Genomic DNA, 16,988 nt, shown 5'->3' with positions numbered 1-16,988 from the left:
TTCACTTTCTTTGAAGAGATAAGCCAAGTAAATGCAGCCAGAATTTTTTTTTTCTAAATTGACTAACCATTGTATTTATCTCAACAGAAGGCTGCCTGCCGAGAAACTCACCTGAATGGAATTAATAATTCCCAATGCAGCAGTGTCTTTGTCATTGTGACAAAGACTTCACTATCAGTAACATTAATATTAACATTAAGTTTACCATGGGTTTTTGCAAGTTATATTTGGGTTCTAAGGAAATTGTAAGACATATTTATTATATAAAAAGTAAATTGTTAGGCCTACTTTCTCTGACATAAAGGGAATTACAAAAATAAGCCAATGCCAAGAATTGTATGACATACTGTCAGGACGCGAACTCAGGCCGCCAGCACCACAGCGCCAGCGCTATACCACTCACCCAACTGCTGCTTCCCGATAACAATAGATAGCAATTAACTTAATTATTTTATTTGCATCATTTAATCATAGACCCTTAGGGAAAATAAAGGCTGTTTGTACTTCATATATGTAAATGTATGACAAAATCATGAGGACTAGGCTTGGCGGAACCTTCCTGTGGCACACTTGTTTCTGACAGATAGGCCCAATCCCAATGTCCGGACTCACGAACTTCGCTGCGCATTCTCGCAAAATTATTAAGGCTTTAGGGCTGTCCCAATGTTGAATTCCAAAGGGCGGGAGGGTTTGAGTCCACACTTACGGAGCCCTTTCCGTGAGTTCGCATCAGTGCAGACTTCACCTAAGGGAATTACCCACAGTTCAAAGCGTTGTGACGTTTACCGCGGAGACCATAGGGAAATCCGGAAATTAGGAAGGTAAACAATAAGACAACGCTAGACCAGATGGGAATTTCTGCTTCTTTTTAGTTAGCCGGATCATTTTGATCAGCTCACCAACAAGAGCCGGCTCTTTTGGCTCCCAAACGGCTCTTCATATTATTACTTATACCTTTTATAATTCAGCCAAATGTAGCCCATTCTGACTTATGATTAGTATGTGTAGGCCAATAATCACCTAAATTATTCAATACATCCTTTATACTGAAGTATTCAAAAGTAAAAAAAAAAAAGTATATTTTCTAATATCAATAAATTGCTTTAGCCGATTATTTTCAGTGCATTTACAAAAAAAAAAAACTCAAAATGAAAATTCCCAAACCGGCAAGTGTCGTGAAGTGCTGTCCCAATCCCATATATACCTATCTGAGTCCATGTGGCCTCACACACTCACTCACTTAAGTTAATTAGCACCTGAGATCAATGAAGTCTGTGAGTCCTTAGTCCTTAGTCCTCAGGGCTCACTTTGGGATCAGGCCATAGATGGCCCGATCCAGTGATGTTTTATAGATGTGGAACATCAATGGACATTTAATGGCTCACAAATATTTTCTTTAACAACCCTGTTAGTTTTACAGATGTCATACGATTCTGGGCAGTGGGTTTTAGAGAAGTGAATTCATTGAAAGCCTACAATTAAAAAAAAAAAAAAAAAGTATCAAGAAACATGCATCCACTGCAGCGACAACACAAGATTCTGCCCCTCTGTTAAAATGAATAGGCTATCCAAATATTGTAGGAGGGAAATATACAGCCTAGGTACTGTTAAGAGATCGACAGACTTCAAACATCAAAAATCCATCATTAGAACTGAGGAAACAAGACGCATCTGGCAGGGCTTGAACCGATGGCTTGAAAACAAAACTGAATCTCCGGGCGATCAAGTGCTCTAATCACTCAGCCATTTAACTCTTGCACAGAATTGCGGAGAAAAGTAATTTATTAACTTATCCATATCCTAGAGAATAGAGTAGACAAAGCAAATCTCTGACCAAATTCATTGTTTGAATTATATTTTTTCCATTAACGAAGCAACCGTTTGCAGCAACTATTGAATTGCATAGATAGTGCCTATGCGGATGAATTCGCCAGTGTCATTAAAAATTTGTGTGACGTTTTTTCCAAACAAACAATTATTTCCGAAATTGTTTCTGATGTTCATACAAAGGATAGGTAGGCTATACACAATCAAGTTGGCGAATATTAACCACAACTGTATAACAAGCATGTAGTCTAAATATCAAAGTTTGTGAGGCTTCCACCTGTAAATCATTGAATGCCTCAGAGCAATCCGAAATCCGCCATCAGAAAACATCTGTTCACTATGTATTAGCTGTTAAGTACGCAGCTAATCAACGAAGAGGTCAGCTATGTACTGCTATGTTAGCTGGAGATTTTTGGGAAACACTCGTACTTCGGCTGCTGCATAGTACAACTGGGCTTAGTAATAAGTCGGCAAAATGCTAACTTCCTAACTGTTTTGGGAAATGCACCCAAGGTTGGTCGGATAAATTGTCACGGTTACTTAGCGGAGATTCCCTTAAGTCACGTTAATGGAACGGAACTCTAACTGAAAGTATTGAGGCTAAGCAAAATAAGCCAGGCTTTGCTTTTAGCTTGTTTGATGAAATACCCCTCTGTTGGCTGTAGCCTTCCTAATGTTTTTTCTTATTGTTTTCTCTCTCCTTCTATCTATCTATCTATCTATCTATCTATCTATCTATCTATCTATCTATCTATCTATCTATCTATCTATCTATCTATCTATCTATCTATCTAACAGCTGGGAGGGTGTGGCCTACTCGGTGTAGGGGTGTGGCTCTCCGTGACTCAGGGGAACTTCGCCACCCTGTCATCGTCCCTACCCTCCCTTTCTGCGGCCAATCTGCTGATCGCAACGGGAACCATCATCATGGTGATTGGCTGCCTGGGCTGCGTTGGAGCTGTCAAAGAGAGCCGGCCCCTTCTGCTTGCGGTGGGTCACCGGCGATGGGCGAACAACGCGCTTTTTCCCCATGCCTTCATATAATGTCAGAACACCTGCCCATTAAGGTCTCCAAATACCAGGAATAATTCAACTTCATGTTATTTCAATAGCATGGTAATTGTGCTTAAAATGAAGTAATTATTTTGCTGCACAAGGCCCTTTGAGAGTTTTTCTTTTAAATTGTTTAAAGGCATAACTTTCCCTCTAAGCATAAAGGTGCAAGGCAATTAGCGCTGGCTTCAACCAAGACCTTTTCCTAAATGATTGGCAGCCGACAGAATTAACCAAGGCACTGGGTTGCCACAGTAAATGCACAGATCCAGGGACTTTAATATGATGGGTTAGCCCATCAGCAGCCTGAGCATTTGATAAATCAGCCCTTATGAGTGGTACATCAGCTCAAGCCTAATGAATGTCTCAAACGACAGCCACACCCCTCTTATTTTGGAGAACATTAGCGTAATGATAGCTGGAGGGGGTAATGAGCATAGCAGGCTTGCTTCCGAGAGCTCTTTTTCTTCTTTTTTTTTTTTTATTATTCTCACGGTTATAGAGCAGGGCTAGGCAAGGCTTTGTGTGGGTGCTTGTTATATGTGTGTGGGTGTGTGTGTGTGTGTGTGTGTGTGTGTGTGTGTGTGTGTGTGTGTGTGTGTGTGTGTGTCCATGTGTGTGTGCGTGTTGTGAGCCATGGAGTCTGACATCAAAGCATCATACTGGCAATATTGCAATTGCCGTTTTGAAATTAATCTTTTGATGTCCTGTCACTGAAATAGGGTAACATATTAGCATGTCTATGGCTGGTGGGGAAGTGTTGAAACAAAAAAAACAAAGAAATCATGAAAATCGAAAAGCAAAGGCAAAAGCAGATACACCATATTGAGCACATCAAAATTTTGCTGCAGCAGCTACATTTATATAGATGATATATACATTCATATGAAAGATATATGAATATATTACAGTACATCCACATAAAAGAGATAGGAATGTAATAGAGTACATCAATATAAAATATATATATGGATGTAATGCAGTACATTTATAAAAAATACTAAAGAACGGGGACGTAAACGTAGTGTGTTGGGCTCAAAATAGAAGCAGCTTGCCAATAACGTCTTCTCTGTTCAACCAGAGCTATTATAGAGGTATACAGGTAATGGGTCAACTTAGCGGTTGTAAGTGCTTGGTTCTATGAACATCGTTACTGTACTGACAGCAATATATTGTTTCACCTTCTTCTTACAAATGCCCTTATTGTAAGTCACTTTGGATAAAAGTGTCCCTAAATGTAAATGTAAAGTAGAGAGGGAGCTGTGCGTTGAGCGAAATGTGACATAAGTAAAGACTGCAGCACCATGCTTGAGCACCGGGGAAAGAATGCTAGACAGTGTAGAATGCATGGGGTCGATTGGAGCTAAATGCTATAAAATGAGAATCAGGCTGTGCATGGGCTATTCACTGATGGTGTTAATATACTTCAATAAAAGTGTCTTATTATCTGTCAGAAAATTACTACCATGGCACAAGCAAAAGATTATTATTTTGTCTCAAGTTGATGTTATTGAAATTGACTCACACGTCACATTTAACCTCCTACGCTCAATTGCGCCCCTGGTGTTCGCTTGAAACATTCAGCGATGAGGGGCATAGTATGTCTCAGGCAACCTTGGGGGTCCTGTTAATATATTGATCTGGGAGGAATAGAGGGGTTACCGCTAACCAGTCTGTGATAAAGTGTGTTGCCAGGGCGATGAGGCATGTGGATAGATAAAGAAGAGACAGGGCAGCTGGCTTGACAGCGTGGGAGGAAATCACAGCAGGTGGGAACACAAGCAGGAATGAATCCCGGCGTTGATGGGATTATGGTTCTCATTCTGAAATGAGTGCGAGAAATCGGTACCCGCTGAAAATGTGATACTCACAGCACGTCAGTGCAGCCAAGACAAAACATAGGTTTAGGAGTCCTCTTTCTTAAGCAAACATACATATTGTACATACAGTAACAACATATGTGCTCCCCTTCAACACAAGCACTTTGCTACCATAGGTGTCCATAATATCTTGGATACTCAATATTTTCCATAGTGTGAGCCGTATAACAGTGGATGCCAAAAGCGTTACATTTCAATAAGGCAGTAATGAAAAGGGAAAGCAGGACATTAGTTTCATTAAGTACTGTGTAATGTATAGAGGTTGTAAGTTGCATGCTTCCGTTTCCGTTACATGGGACCTTTATGATCAATTTCTCATAATGCATTTGACGACCAGATGAGAAAGATTTTCTGGTCCCGTTTGAATTGTGCCATGAATGTCAACATTCATGTTGTCTGTGAATTTTTTTACATACATTTACGTGCAAGGAATGCTACAATTTAGCAGGTGGAAGTTTGACACGGTTAGTTTTTGTGTGAGAGCACTTTGTGGACTACAACTCTTCGCTGCTCTCGACGCGTATGATTTACATCACCACTCACAAACAGATCCCGCTCGGAACACAGTCAGGTGGCATTCGGGTACAAAACATACAGGCATCTTGATCTGATAATTCCTATGGATGGCTCTGTAGACAGTGGCAGAAGACGCACCATCACCACTGTGAGTTGAGAAGTGAAGGGAATCTGTTATAAGGTGATGTCACGTAGGCGACATGTAGTCTTTCTCGTTACGTCTTTTCCACAGCCGTTAGCCGAAGAATCGTACAATATGCCTTCAAACTCTTTACGTGAACAATTATTATTTAGACACACACAACATGTGTAATCCAAGGCATTTAATGACTGGGAAAAATAAAATATTTCACTTTTTATTGACTAATTTTCCTAGCCTACAGGTCCGATGGGGGTCTAGTGGAAGGCGCCTGACTTACGAGCTCTATTGGGTTCCGTCTATTCGTCAATAGTGTGTATGGACTATGCAGTGCGGACAAATCTGAAGGTTTAGATGCTAATCTATTGATGTAGTTGTCAGCTGGCAGAACTGTAGAGAGAGGCTGCTTAATTCAGCTGTGGCGGTTCCCATCAGAAAAATATGACAATCTTTGCCCTGACAACATCAAATTCTCTATTTTTTATGCAGTAGAATAGTTTTTGGGGGGGAGGGGTCTAGAATTAGGATTTTTTGCTTTTGGCTGATTTTGTGCTGATTTGGAATACATCATCCAATGGTTTGCTATAATGATATGAACTCACTTTGAATTAACCCCAAACTTTGTTCCCTACTCATTGAATAGTTCAAGGCTCATATATACACGTTGTTTTGTGATATAAGTCCCATTGGTTCAGTGGTTCTAAGAACTTGACAGTTCGGTAAAAAAACTGTAAGCAGAATGATAGTACCATAGAGTCATGGTAGAAGGGGAGGGTTTAATATTTAATTCATTGAACTTTTCACTCTTGTATTATTTCATTTTTCTCGGAATACAGTATGTGGTGTCATGGCCCCATTATTGGTCACAACAAAAATGGAGACACATCAAGGTCTACCTTTAAAAGTAATTATCATTTATAATGATTAAAAAGTAACCAAAAATAATAATGCAAAAAATCAAATGGTGTCTGGTTCGGGAGCGAGTTGTGGGCAGACTGGTGAGCCTTATATCTGCAGCCAGCTGCCCCGATTGTGCAGCTCCACCCACCAGGAACCACCTGAGAGGAGAGAGAGACAGGGAGGAGCGAACACAATGATTGTGCAACTCCACCCACCAGGTACCACCTGAGAAGAGCGAGAGACAGGGACAAGCAAAGGGTCTTGCCCCAAGCTACACAACAACACACAAAGACAGCCGACACATCACAGGGCCGTCACAGCGGCAGTATTCTAGAAGAGTGTTTCACATTTAGAAAACTCGTCTTTTCAGAAGGAATGATTGCGAAGATTTCTTTAACAATTCAAATAAATTACTTTTCACCTCGGGTTTGACTGCTTGAACAGTTCCTTTAGCTGATTACAACACTACAGTGGCTTCAATTATTGATGCCCTGTTGACGCAAATCACACTTGTCACCCTTCCGTGTTGGTTTTACCCCTATTACCCTTTTTAGGAAATTGTAATCATCTCCATAGGGAATAATGTAGAATCAGCTTGAAGCCTTATTGCTTAAAATAAATAACCAATATTTTTGGGCCATGTCCTGCAGCTTACCAAGGGATTAGTTCCATTTCTTATTAGGAAATAGAGATGTGTATTCATGGAGCCACAGAGTGAAGTCTTTGCATGTGTTTTAGAGCAGCATCTGATTTTCCTATAATTTTCTATTCAACATAGTCCTGTAACCTCCCCTATACGTTTAATGTTCTTAAAAGATGGCCACTCGTGGCAAAACAGCAAATAACCGTTAAGGGCAGGGTAAATGTGAGGAGTGGGGATTTTAATGTGTCATATATTTTTACAATCACTTTCTATTCGCTGGGCGCAAATGGAATAGCACTATGAGTACGTACGAGGACAAACACAGACACACACATAACCAACTGACAGACAAATATCTGACTTAAAATCTGTCTTAATCTGCGAGGAATACGCACTTGAGCATCTTTTTAACACTTATCTCCCTTCGCTTCACTCACTGCATTAAACTCATGCATATGCGCACACACACATACACACAAACAAACACACACAAACATACAAACACACACACGCACACACAGTATCAGTTGAGAGTTTGTGGTAGGATTGTACTAGGAGTGGGGGTTCTTGAAGACCGAGAGGAGGGAGGATGAAAGGGAGTATAAATGTGCTGCTTCCGTGGGTTGGTGTCCCCCTTACACTCAGTGCATCGCCTTGCAGCACGCCCCCCTTGCTCACCTTCTTCCTGCCTCGTGCCTCCCTCAAATAGCGCTGAGCCATGGAGCCCTCGAGGGAAAATGACATGGCTACCTAATTCAGCCTTGTGATGTGGTTCCCTTCAGTTTTACATTAAGGAAAGGTCCCGCAAACCGGGCTGCGATGCGTCTTAATATTGGCCATTTAACATGCCTGACATACCGTCATTAAGCAATTATCAATAAGCTGATGGTTTGTATTATGAGATGGAATGCTTTTTTATTTTGGAATAGAGTTATTTTCCTGGCCTTGTAAGACGATAACATTTATTTTTATTGCATTTGTCTTGTTTTTTTTTTAGTATTATAATTTAATTGGAAAAGCATGCAGTACTCAGAAGTGCGAGTTAGATTAAGTTCTATAAAACAATATTTCGTGTACTCCCAGACAAACGTCGTATTAAACACAGCAGAGAGAACAGATAGCTGAATTCATAGGAACTGGCACCTGGAGTATATGCACGATGTGTCCCTGAGTTTTCTACAGTTAATTCATGTTGTTGTTGATTCTGCACAACTGCTGTTCAGAGCATATGCATATGCATGAACCTCTCACCCTGGGCTATGCCTGACCAGGAGAAAGCCTGTCCATTGCCATGGAGAGCCTCAGATGGAGGTGAGAGGTGAACTATATAGCCGTATGCTTTATCCAGAAAGGGTACTGTACAACCTCCTTAACACTAGCTAATGTAATTCTGCTTCTCTAGTTTCTTATGCCCACTGAAGCTTTGTTATGTTCCATGTTCCAAGAGCTACAAATCCCAGGTCCACATCCCCCCAAAACTGCTTGGTCTTTCAATACGTCATCTGCAAAATCATACCTGCATCTTGCTGACTGGTGCAGAAACTAAACCAAAACCTCTCAAATTTTTCTCTGAGACACTGTTTATTCCTTGTCCAGTTTTTTATTTTATTGCTCTTAAAATGCTGTGGCCAATCTCTCGGTGCAGACGAGCCATTGATTGCGAGTGACAGACCGTCCTGGTCGAGGCCTTGATAGATGAGCTCGTAACTCTTTTGAACGCTTGTATGGCAGCATTTGGTGGGGGAAAGATGTATCGCCAATCAAGCACGTCGTCCAGCCTGCCACAGAGCCTTTGCATTGGAACACTGTGTGTGTGTGTGTGTGTGTGTGTGTGTGTGTGTGTGTGTGTGTGTGTGTGTGTGTGTGTGTGTGTGTGTGTGTGTGTGTGTGTGTGTGTGTGTGTGTGTGTGTGTGTTTGGGTACTCAATCCTTTGTTTCGGTGCGTTTGCGTGTGTGAAGTATGGCCCCTTTAGGAAATAAAGTGAATAGTGTGATTCGGTGAATCACATATACTGACCTGTCCCAGTGGGTATGGATTTCTCTGGCTGCAGTCTCGGCCTTACACTTATATATTGAAAGGAACGATCTCTTACTCACTTGCACACAGACACACGCACGCACGGGCACACAAACACATATACACATTTCTGAACACATATCCACAAACACATACACAAATGAACACACGCACATGCCCACACACATAGACGCACGCAAACATGCACACACACACACATATATAGGCACAGACACCTCGATGTTCTTCAAGGCTGTTGTAAATTCCTTCTCCTTAGACACCGGGTGACTGGCGCTCGCCAGAAACAAAAGAAGTGAAGAAAAATGACCTTCTCACTTGGTGTGTTCTCTGTCTTTGTCTGTTCTCTCTCTTTGTGTCCCCACAGTTCTTCCTCTTGCTGCTCCTCATCTTTCTCCTGGAGATCCTTTTCATCATGCTTTTCTTCATCCATCAAGACCAGGTAAGCCACCGAGGGTGCTGATCCAAAATGGTGGATGGATTCCAGTCTGTTTACACAACCATATCAGTCAGTTGCAATTTCACCGCCAGGGGATAAGACTCATGAAAGGTTTTTTTAATATTCGTATTAATAATTATTTTGGATAATTATTTGTTTTGCTAACAGAATCATTTGTTTGAATTATTGGTGTGTTTACCCGAATAATGAATTGAAAAGGTTATGGTCTTGTTTGTCACGTTGATTGAGTGTGTGTGCCAGTAGCATGTTGTGTAGGCTACTAACAGCATATCTGCTTCATGAATGTGTCAATACATTTCTGTAACTCTGCGTTGGATGTGTTCATGTTGTAAGATAAATATATATCTGTGTGTGTGGCTGGATGTATCGGTGTGTGGGTGTGGGTATGTGTATGTGTGTGTGTGTGTGTGTGTGTGTGTGTGTGTGTGTGTGTGTGTGTGTGTGTGTGTGTGTGTATGGGGGAGTATAGTTGGTGCCACATGGTTACACAACTTTTCCTTGTTTAATTGTCCTTCATTTAATTGTGCTCAGTCCTGCTCACAAGTCACACGGTTAAGATGATCTCCACATCTGAGCTTTTACATTTTTTTGCAAGTGTAAATAACATATTTAAGGGGTTTCATCCATCTTAATCTATATTACCTAAAGCCTGATGAGGTTTGTTTGTGTGCATGTGTGTGCGCGTGTGTGTGTGTGTGTGTGTGTGTGTGTGTGTGTGTGTGTGTGTGTGTGTGTGTGTGTGTGTGTGTGTGTGTGTGGGCGTGTGTGTGTGTGTGTGTGTGTGCTTGTGTATTGATGATGCAGGGGGAGGTTTGCTGTGGTCGTAAACAGATGGTATAATGGCAGGGTAACAGCTTCCCAACAGACTATTTCCTTTGCTCAGGTTAGGGGCTCTCTACAATTTAAAATGCAATGCAAGATTTCAGGACATGTGTTGTCCCCCAATTACTTTCACAATCATGAATCTTGCAGTCGCATAAAGCATGGCCTCACTAGGCTTTGTTCAATTCCCCCTTCGCACACACTTTCTCCAAAGTTAGAAACAATGACTAACTATCCAGAATCCCTGAAACTTATAATGAAGGTTAATAGCATTACTTGGTGTCAAAAACATGCTATTTAAAGATCCTGCAGATATTGAACAACAGTGTGCTCAGTGTTTGTGATGGCTATTACAAGAAAAGCTGATGCTGTGTTTGACCAGGGTTGTAATTGTGCTGCAGTCGTTTATAAGGACATGGCTGCTGTCATGTTGTCTTTATCTGAGAATGAAATTCCCAATGAAAGAACTAAAACCAACAATCTGTTTCCTCCCACCCACTATAGCTGTCATTCTGGTTGAATCTTACCATCCGTGCCAATCCCTTTGTTGTCTCACAATCCAAGCGGCCGTTCTGTTGCCTTATCATTAGGAGGTCTCGCTATGATGTTCAAATAGTAACTTATAGAAAAAAATGATTTTATGTATTCAGTGGTACATGCAAACTATCTATGTGAATGGCACCAGAGGTAAACACCATTTCTGCCGTTAACTGACAATAAAACGACGTTGCTTTGTGTGGTTTCATAGGGGAGATGTTGGAAATGAAGATAAACATATAAACAAATAAACATGCACAATCAGGGCATTGACATTGGAAGTGCTCATAAAACAAACTGGTCAAATATTCATGAATTAATAATTTGGGTTTACCTTTTAAGTTGGTCCGATTGATGTTGCATGGAGTTCACATTCTATATTATCATCATACTCAACATTAGCATATGAAGGCCATTAAATCCACTTTCTATTCACTTTGAGCTTCAAACTCCACAGCTTTTGGGTCAATGCTTTGATCTCAATCTCAATCCAAGGCCATTTACAATGTGTAGGTTTTTGTATAGCAGCCGCATCATTCATACAAATATATAAAAATGCTGCCACCAGAAGCCGTACAATTAATTTTATTTCGTGGTGATGCTCAATCTTAGTGTAGTCTAAAAAGTAGTTTAACTATTTGTATTGCCTTATTCATGGTAGCCCAAAATATTGACTGCTTCCTCAGGGAGTTAAGAAACATGCCTTCCCTCTTTGTGATGTCTGTGTAAATTTAAGTAATACTTGATATATATTTTTTACTTTTTATTGATTTATCTATCTGCCACATTGGCACTTGGCCCTGTGTGTAGCATACACTATATTGCTTTGTAGCCATTTGTCACAGCAATCCTAATACTGGTATGATTTTTGTGTTGCCTGCTGTGCAGTATTTAAAATCGCCGTTTGTCTTTCTTGTGTAATCCTACAAGTGGGTCTGGATTGCTGCAGTTCCATGGGCTTCCTGCCAAACCACTCACTCGTTTTATGGATGTCATCTCTTGTAGGCCGTCACCTTTGTCTCGCTATCTGCATTGCCTGATGTTCAGAGCATTCACATTCGCATCATTCAGGTTCTGAATTATTCAGTTTCATCATGATCTGCTCCTGTTGTGGATAAAACCCACATTCTAATACTCGAGAAAATAAATAAATACGAGAGGTCGAGAAGGACTAAGTTTGAAAGAGGTAACGCTTTATTACAACTTGTATAAAGTAGTAACAAAACCTGAGTTGGTTTGCAAAGAACTCGCGAACAGTCTTCAGGCCCCGAGGTATGTGGCCTCCCCTACTCCTTTATCATTGGAGCAAAAGGACCAAGGGCCATGCGTGGTATGTTAATAAAATCCATATCACACCATTGGTGGTGGTGGTGGTGGTTGATGATCACGGAATCACTCAAATTGTCCGTGATGTGGCCACGGAATTTTCTCCAATGCAAGTTAATGACACTCATGTTCCGTGGCACACACACAGATCCCTGTTTCAACGACCGAGTCCCTTCTCACAGGGATCCGTGCATATATATATATATATATATATATATATATATATGCATACAATATGGGAATGGAAGCGTTTCTCTGAGTTTTTCGTCTTCCACAGAACGAAATGTGAACCCATGCATTTTGAATGGGAGCGTTTCTCTGACAGAACGAAACGAAGAGAGAGAGAGAGAGAGAGAGAGAGAGAGAGAGAGAGAGAGAGAGAGAGAGAGAGAGAGAGAGAGAGAGAGAGAGAGAGAGAGAGAGAGAGAGAGAGAGAGAGAGCGAGCTTCAGAAGGGGTGTGTATATATGGAGACCACCAGGCCTCCTCGAGGCAACGAAAATGGTCTATTATATTCAAGATTGGTGGGCAAGAATAGGGATATAGTGCCGTACCGTCAATATGAATTTAATTCATAGAATATCCGAGAGGATGGTCAATGGTCAGATACAGATCTCGTCATAGCAAGAATTTATATCGATGTAACGAGAAAGGATGTAATGATAACGCCAAAAAATTAAAGCCTACATGGTTATAAGAATTTAAATATAATTAACTTATAAAGCGTACAACGAGACAACGACACAATCTTTTTAGTTGTGGGCCAGCAGAGGCTGAATTTTAACCGAATTCAATTCAACCGAAATATACATATATCTATAGTCTAAATCTACAGACATGTCAAATGTATGATATGCTGTACGTATAGCCTAATTTTTATACTATGAATATTTGAATATTGTCTGGTTATACCTGAACCACACCCTCCATAGAGAAAGTACACCGTGTTAGTTGGTGTTACAACCTTCTTCATTGATTTGATTGGTGTAAGTGGATTGTCAATGGTCAGATCTTTTTATAATGATAATAGCTACATGGTCTAATTATAATATTTTAACTAAAGAATTGTATATATATATATTATGTATATTTTAATATTTAATTAATTCAATATTAAACCAATGCATTTCAATCTGGAGATTATTTTTGACTTCAGATGGGGGCCTGCGTCCACATCACGTGACTGTCATGGGTGTTATGGTGGTTGCCATCGACCCCCCCTTCCAACCCCCCCCCCCCAGTAATCATATATATTCATATGCACTTGCTTACGACCTATGGCCATTATTTCCTTCTGAACAAACGCTCGGACATATTGATTCTAGATTCCTGTGATAGGAGCGGGATTATGTGATGAGGAACATCAATGTATACAATGTATGCACCCTTCACAAACGACTTGCAAACGACTTCATGAGTTCAAACATAGCTCTGCTCCAAACCACCTTTACAACGTTAAGGGCGCAACTGAGCTGCCGTCAATTTTGTTGTTTTTGTCGTAAACTAGGGTCCGCTGTCTAGGAAATAGACAGATCTTCCAATGTGTCCTTCAAAAGGCACCTTGGAATATCTTAAAAGTGCTATTTATAGCACTTTTGTAGACACTCAAAGAAACTTTACAGTGAAGGTGGGACCTCACTAACCACCACCAGTGTGTAGCACCCACTTGGGTGATGCACCACAACCAATCTGCGCCGGAACGCTCACCACACACCAGGTTGAGAGTGAGGGAATTAATGAGTCAGCCAATTATACAGGGGGATGATTAGGGGTCCAGATTGAATGAGCCTGGTTGGGCCAGGACACCGGGGAAACCCCTACTCTTTGCGATAAGTGCACTGGGATCTTTTATGACCTCAGTGAGTCAGGGTTTTACGTCTCCTCTGAAGGACGGCGCCTTCCACAGCACAGTGTCCCCGTCACTGCACTGTGTCATCGGGATTGATGTTAAGGCCAGAGGGAAGAGTGCCACCTATTGGCCAACACCCGACACTACTTACAGCACCAGGCGGTCTCCCATCCAAGTACTAACCAGGTCCAACCATGCTTAGCTTCCAAGACAGGCGAGATCGGGTGTGTCCATGGTGGTAAGACCGGGGAGGGGGGACCTCTCCACGGCCGTGGTAAACTATTTGTGAAAGCAAAAAACCAAGCTCATTGATTTAATGAGGAAGGGTTATTTGAAACAATTAATTAATTTATCATGTGTGAGAGGTCATTCCTCCTCCTGAGTGTGCTTCCAATTGATGTCTCGTGTAGCCCTCCTGTCCACAAGCACTCCCCCCCCCCCCCATATGGATATGGAGAATTGTTGCCACCCCCCAGTGGTGGTAGTGTCATATCTATGAAAGAGGCCTTTCAAATATACTACAATGATGAATTAGGAGGCCGAAGCCCTAAAGGAAGTGATGCAATAGGGGACTGAGGCGAGGACATTAACAAGTAAGCTATAGACCTGGGATCTCTTTTACATCAAAAACGGTCTAAAAGGACGAAAGTCAAGTCAAATTTCAGAGCGGTAGGTCCTTCCTATCTCAAAAACGTTCTTTCCGACACATTCTGATACACTAGGTCTTGCACGCAACACTTGAGAGGCTTTGTCCAAAAAACAATCCATTTTGGACTTTTTTTCTGTAAGGCCTAGAGCTCGAAATCTCAGATATGTCGTTCTCGGGCACCCTTGGAAATGTGCCTATACATTTTGGCACCTCTAGCTATCTCGAAGAGGCGGGAAAAGGGGTGTGACCTCCAACAGTAAGGTAAATGTGCATAAGAGAGCTAAAAAGGAGCCGGCAAAAGGAGTCAAAAGGAGCCGGCACCATGCCCCTTATGAGATAACCAAAAGTTAATGAGAATTTCTTTCATAACCTTTTTGTCATTATTAAAGAGAGGCCTGATTCTCAGATATGCATGTTGGATGGCTAGGATGTAGGTCTGGGAAGAACTTCAGGCCAAAATCTTGTAAGCGAGCCGCTGGGTGAGGTGCAATGAGATGGAGCACTTGCTGAGTCATTTCTTGTAGGGCTGGAGTACCCAAGTTGATAATCGTTTGCGTCCTTTGAGACCCCCCTCAATATAAAAGAGACCCCAAGTCTATAGCTTACTTGTTACTGTCCTTGACTCACAAGTTACCTATTGCATCACTTCCTTTAGGGCTTCGGCCTCCTAATTGATCATTGTAGTATATTTGAATACCCTCTTTCATAGATATGACACTACCACCACTGGGGGGTGGCAACAATTCTCCATATATATATATGGGGAGGGGGGGTGCTTGTGGACAGTAGGGGTACACTAGACATAAATAGGAAGCTTGCAATGAGCATTTCAATCACCAGAAATAGTCAATACACACTCAGGGGAGGAATGACCTCTCACGCATGATATCTTAATGAAATCTAATAACCCTGCCTCGTTTATCAATGAGCTTGTTGTTTTTCTTTCACAAAAAGGTTATAGGCTGTGTCCAAATGTGTCTGTGCGCATTTCTCAAAGTGATGTAACTAGCCACCAGACAGTGATTAAAAAAATGAGTCAAGTTGATTACAAAAGTAACTTATAATTACAATTCTAAACTGTGGAAAATAGAAAGATATGGGGGGCAGTCGATGGCAACCACCATAGCAACCATGACAGTCATGTGATGTGGACGCAGGCCCATTGAAAAGAATAGGTAAAAAAAATGTAGGCAGGTCACATGTTTAGAGCCGTTATTATAATGCGTTTTTCCGCTGTGGGCTGTTTTACTACAATCTGGTGTGAGACTGGGTTTAGGGGACGTGGTTAGTTTCAGTTTTTGAGGGGGTCTGCTGAAAAAAATCGGATAAATCGGATTGTTGTTTTGATGAATCCTGCGCAGCCCGCCCCAATTGAAATGCATTGGTTTAATACTGAATTAATTAAATATTAAAATATATATAAAAATATACAATTATTTAGTTATAATATTATATGAAGACCATGTAGCTATTATCGTTATAACAAGATCTGTATCCAACAATTTACAATCCACTTCCACCAATCCAATCAACGAAGAGGGTTGTAATACCAACTAACACGGTGTACTTTTTCTATGGGGAGTGTGGCTCAGGTATAACCAGACAGTATTAAAATATTTATAATATAAAAACTAGGCTATACGTACAGCATATCATACATTTGAAATCTGTCTATTTCCTAGACAGCGGACCCTAGATTAACAGAAAAACAAAATTGACGGCAGCTCAGTTGCGCCCTTAACGTTGTAAAGGTGGTTTGGAGCGGAGCTATGTTTGAACTCATGAAGTCGTTTGCAATGTGAACGGTGCATACATTGTATATATTAATGTTCCTTATCACATAATCCCACTCCTATCACAGGAATCTAGAATCAATATGTCCGGGTGTTTGTTCAGAATATAACATGTACATGTATTAAATGCAGGATATATGCGTGGATGTTCCAGAAAAGGAAATAATGGCCCTAGCTCGTAAGCAAGTGAACGATTACAGGGGGGGACGATTATGTGGACGCAGGCCCCCCCTTCTGAAGTCAAAAATAATCTCCAGATTGAAATGCATTGGTTTAATATTGAATGAATTAAATATTTAAATATACATTATGTATATATAAATATACAATTATTTAGTTCAAATATTATAAGTAGACCATGTAGCTATTATCGTCTGTATCTGACCATTGACAATACACCAATATACCAATCAAATCAACGAAGAAGGTTGTAACACTTTTTCTATGGAGAGGGTTGTTCAGGTATTACTAGACAATATTAAAATATTTATATATAAAAACTAGGCTATACGTACAGCATCATATATTTGACATGTATATAGATTTAGACTATAGATATA

General features: G+C 40.9%; 1 protein-coding gene across 1 annotated transcript in view; it reads left to right on the top strand.

The window, feature by feature from the left end:
• tspan4a (tetraspanin 4a) overlaps positions 1 to 16,988 on the top strand; it is an 82,597-nt gene that overhangs the window by 41,416 nt on the left and 24,193 nt on the right. Inside the window, exons 2-3 of the mRNA XM_079736114.1 lie at positions 2,626 to 2,817; positions 9,361 to 9,435. Coding sequence (XP_079592240.1) covers positions 2,626 to 2,817; positions 9,361 to 9,435 — 267 coding nt within the window. The remainder of the gene's footprint in view (positions 1 to 2,625; positions 2,818 to 9,360; positions 9,436 to 16,988) is intronic.

Source organism: Pollachius pollachius, assembly GCF_949987615.1.
Source record: "Pollachius pollachius genome assembly, chromosome: 5".
NCBI lineage: Eukaryota > Metazoa > Chordata > Actinopteri > Gadiformes > Gadidae > Pollachius > Pollachius pollachius.
Note: the sequence above shows the minus strand (reverse complement) of the source record. Positions and strands in the feature narration are given on the sequence as shown.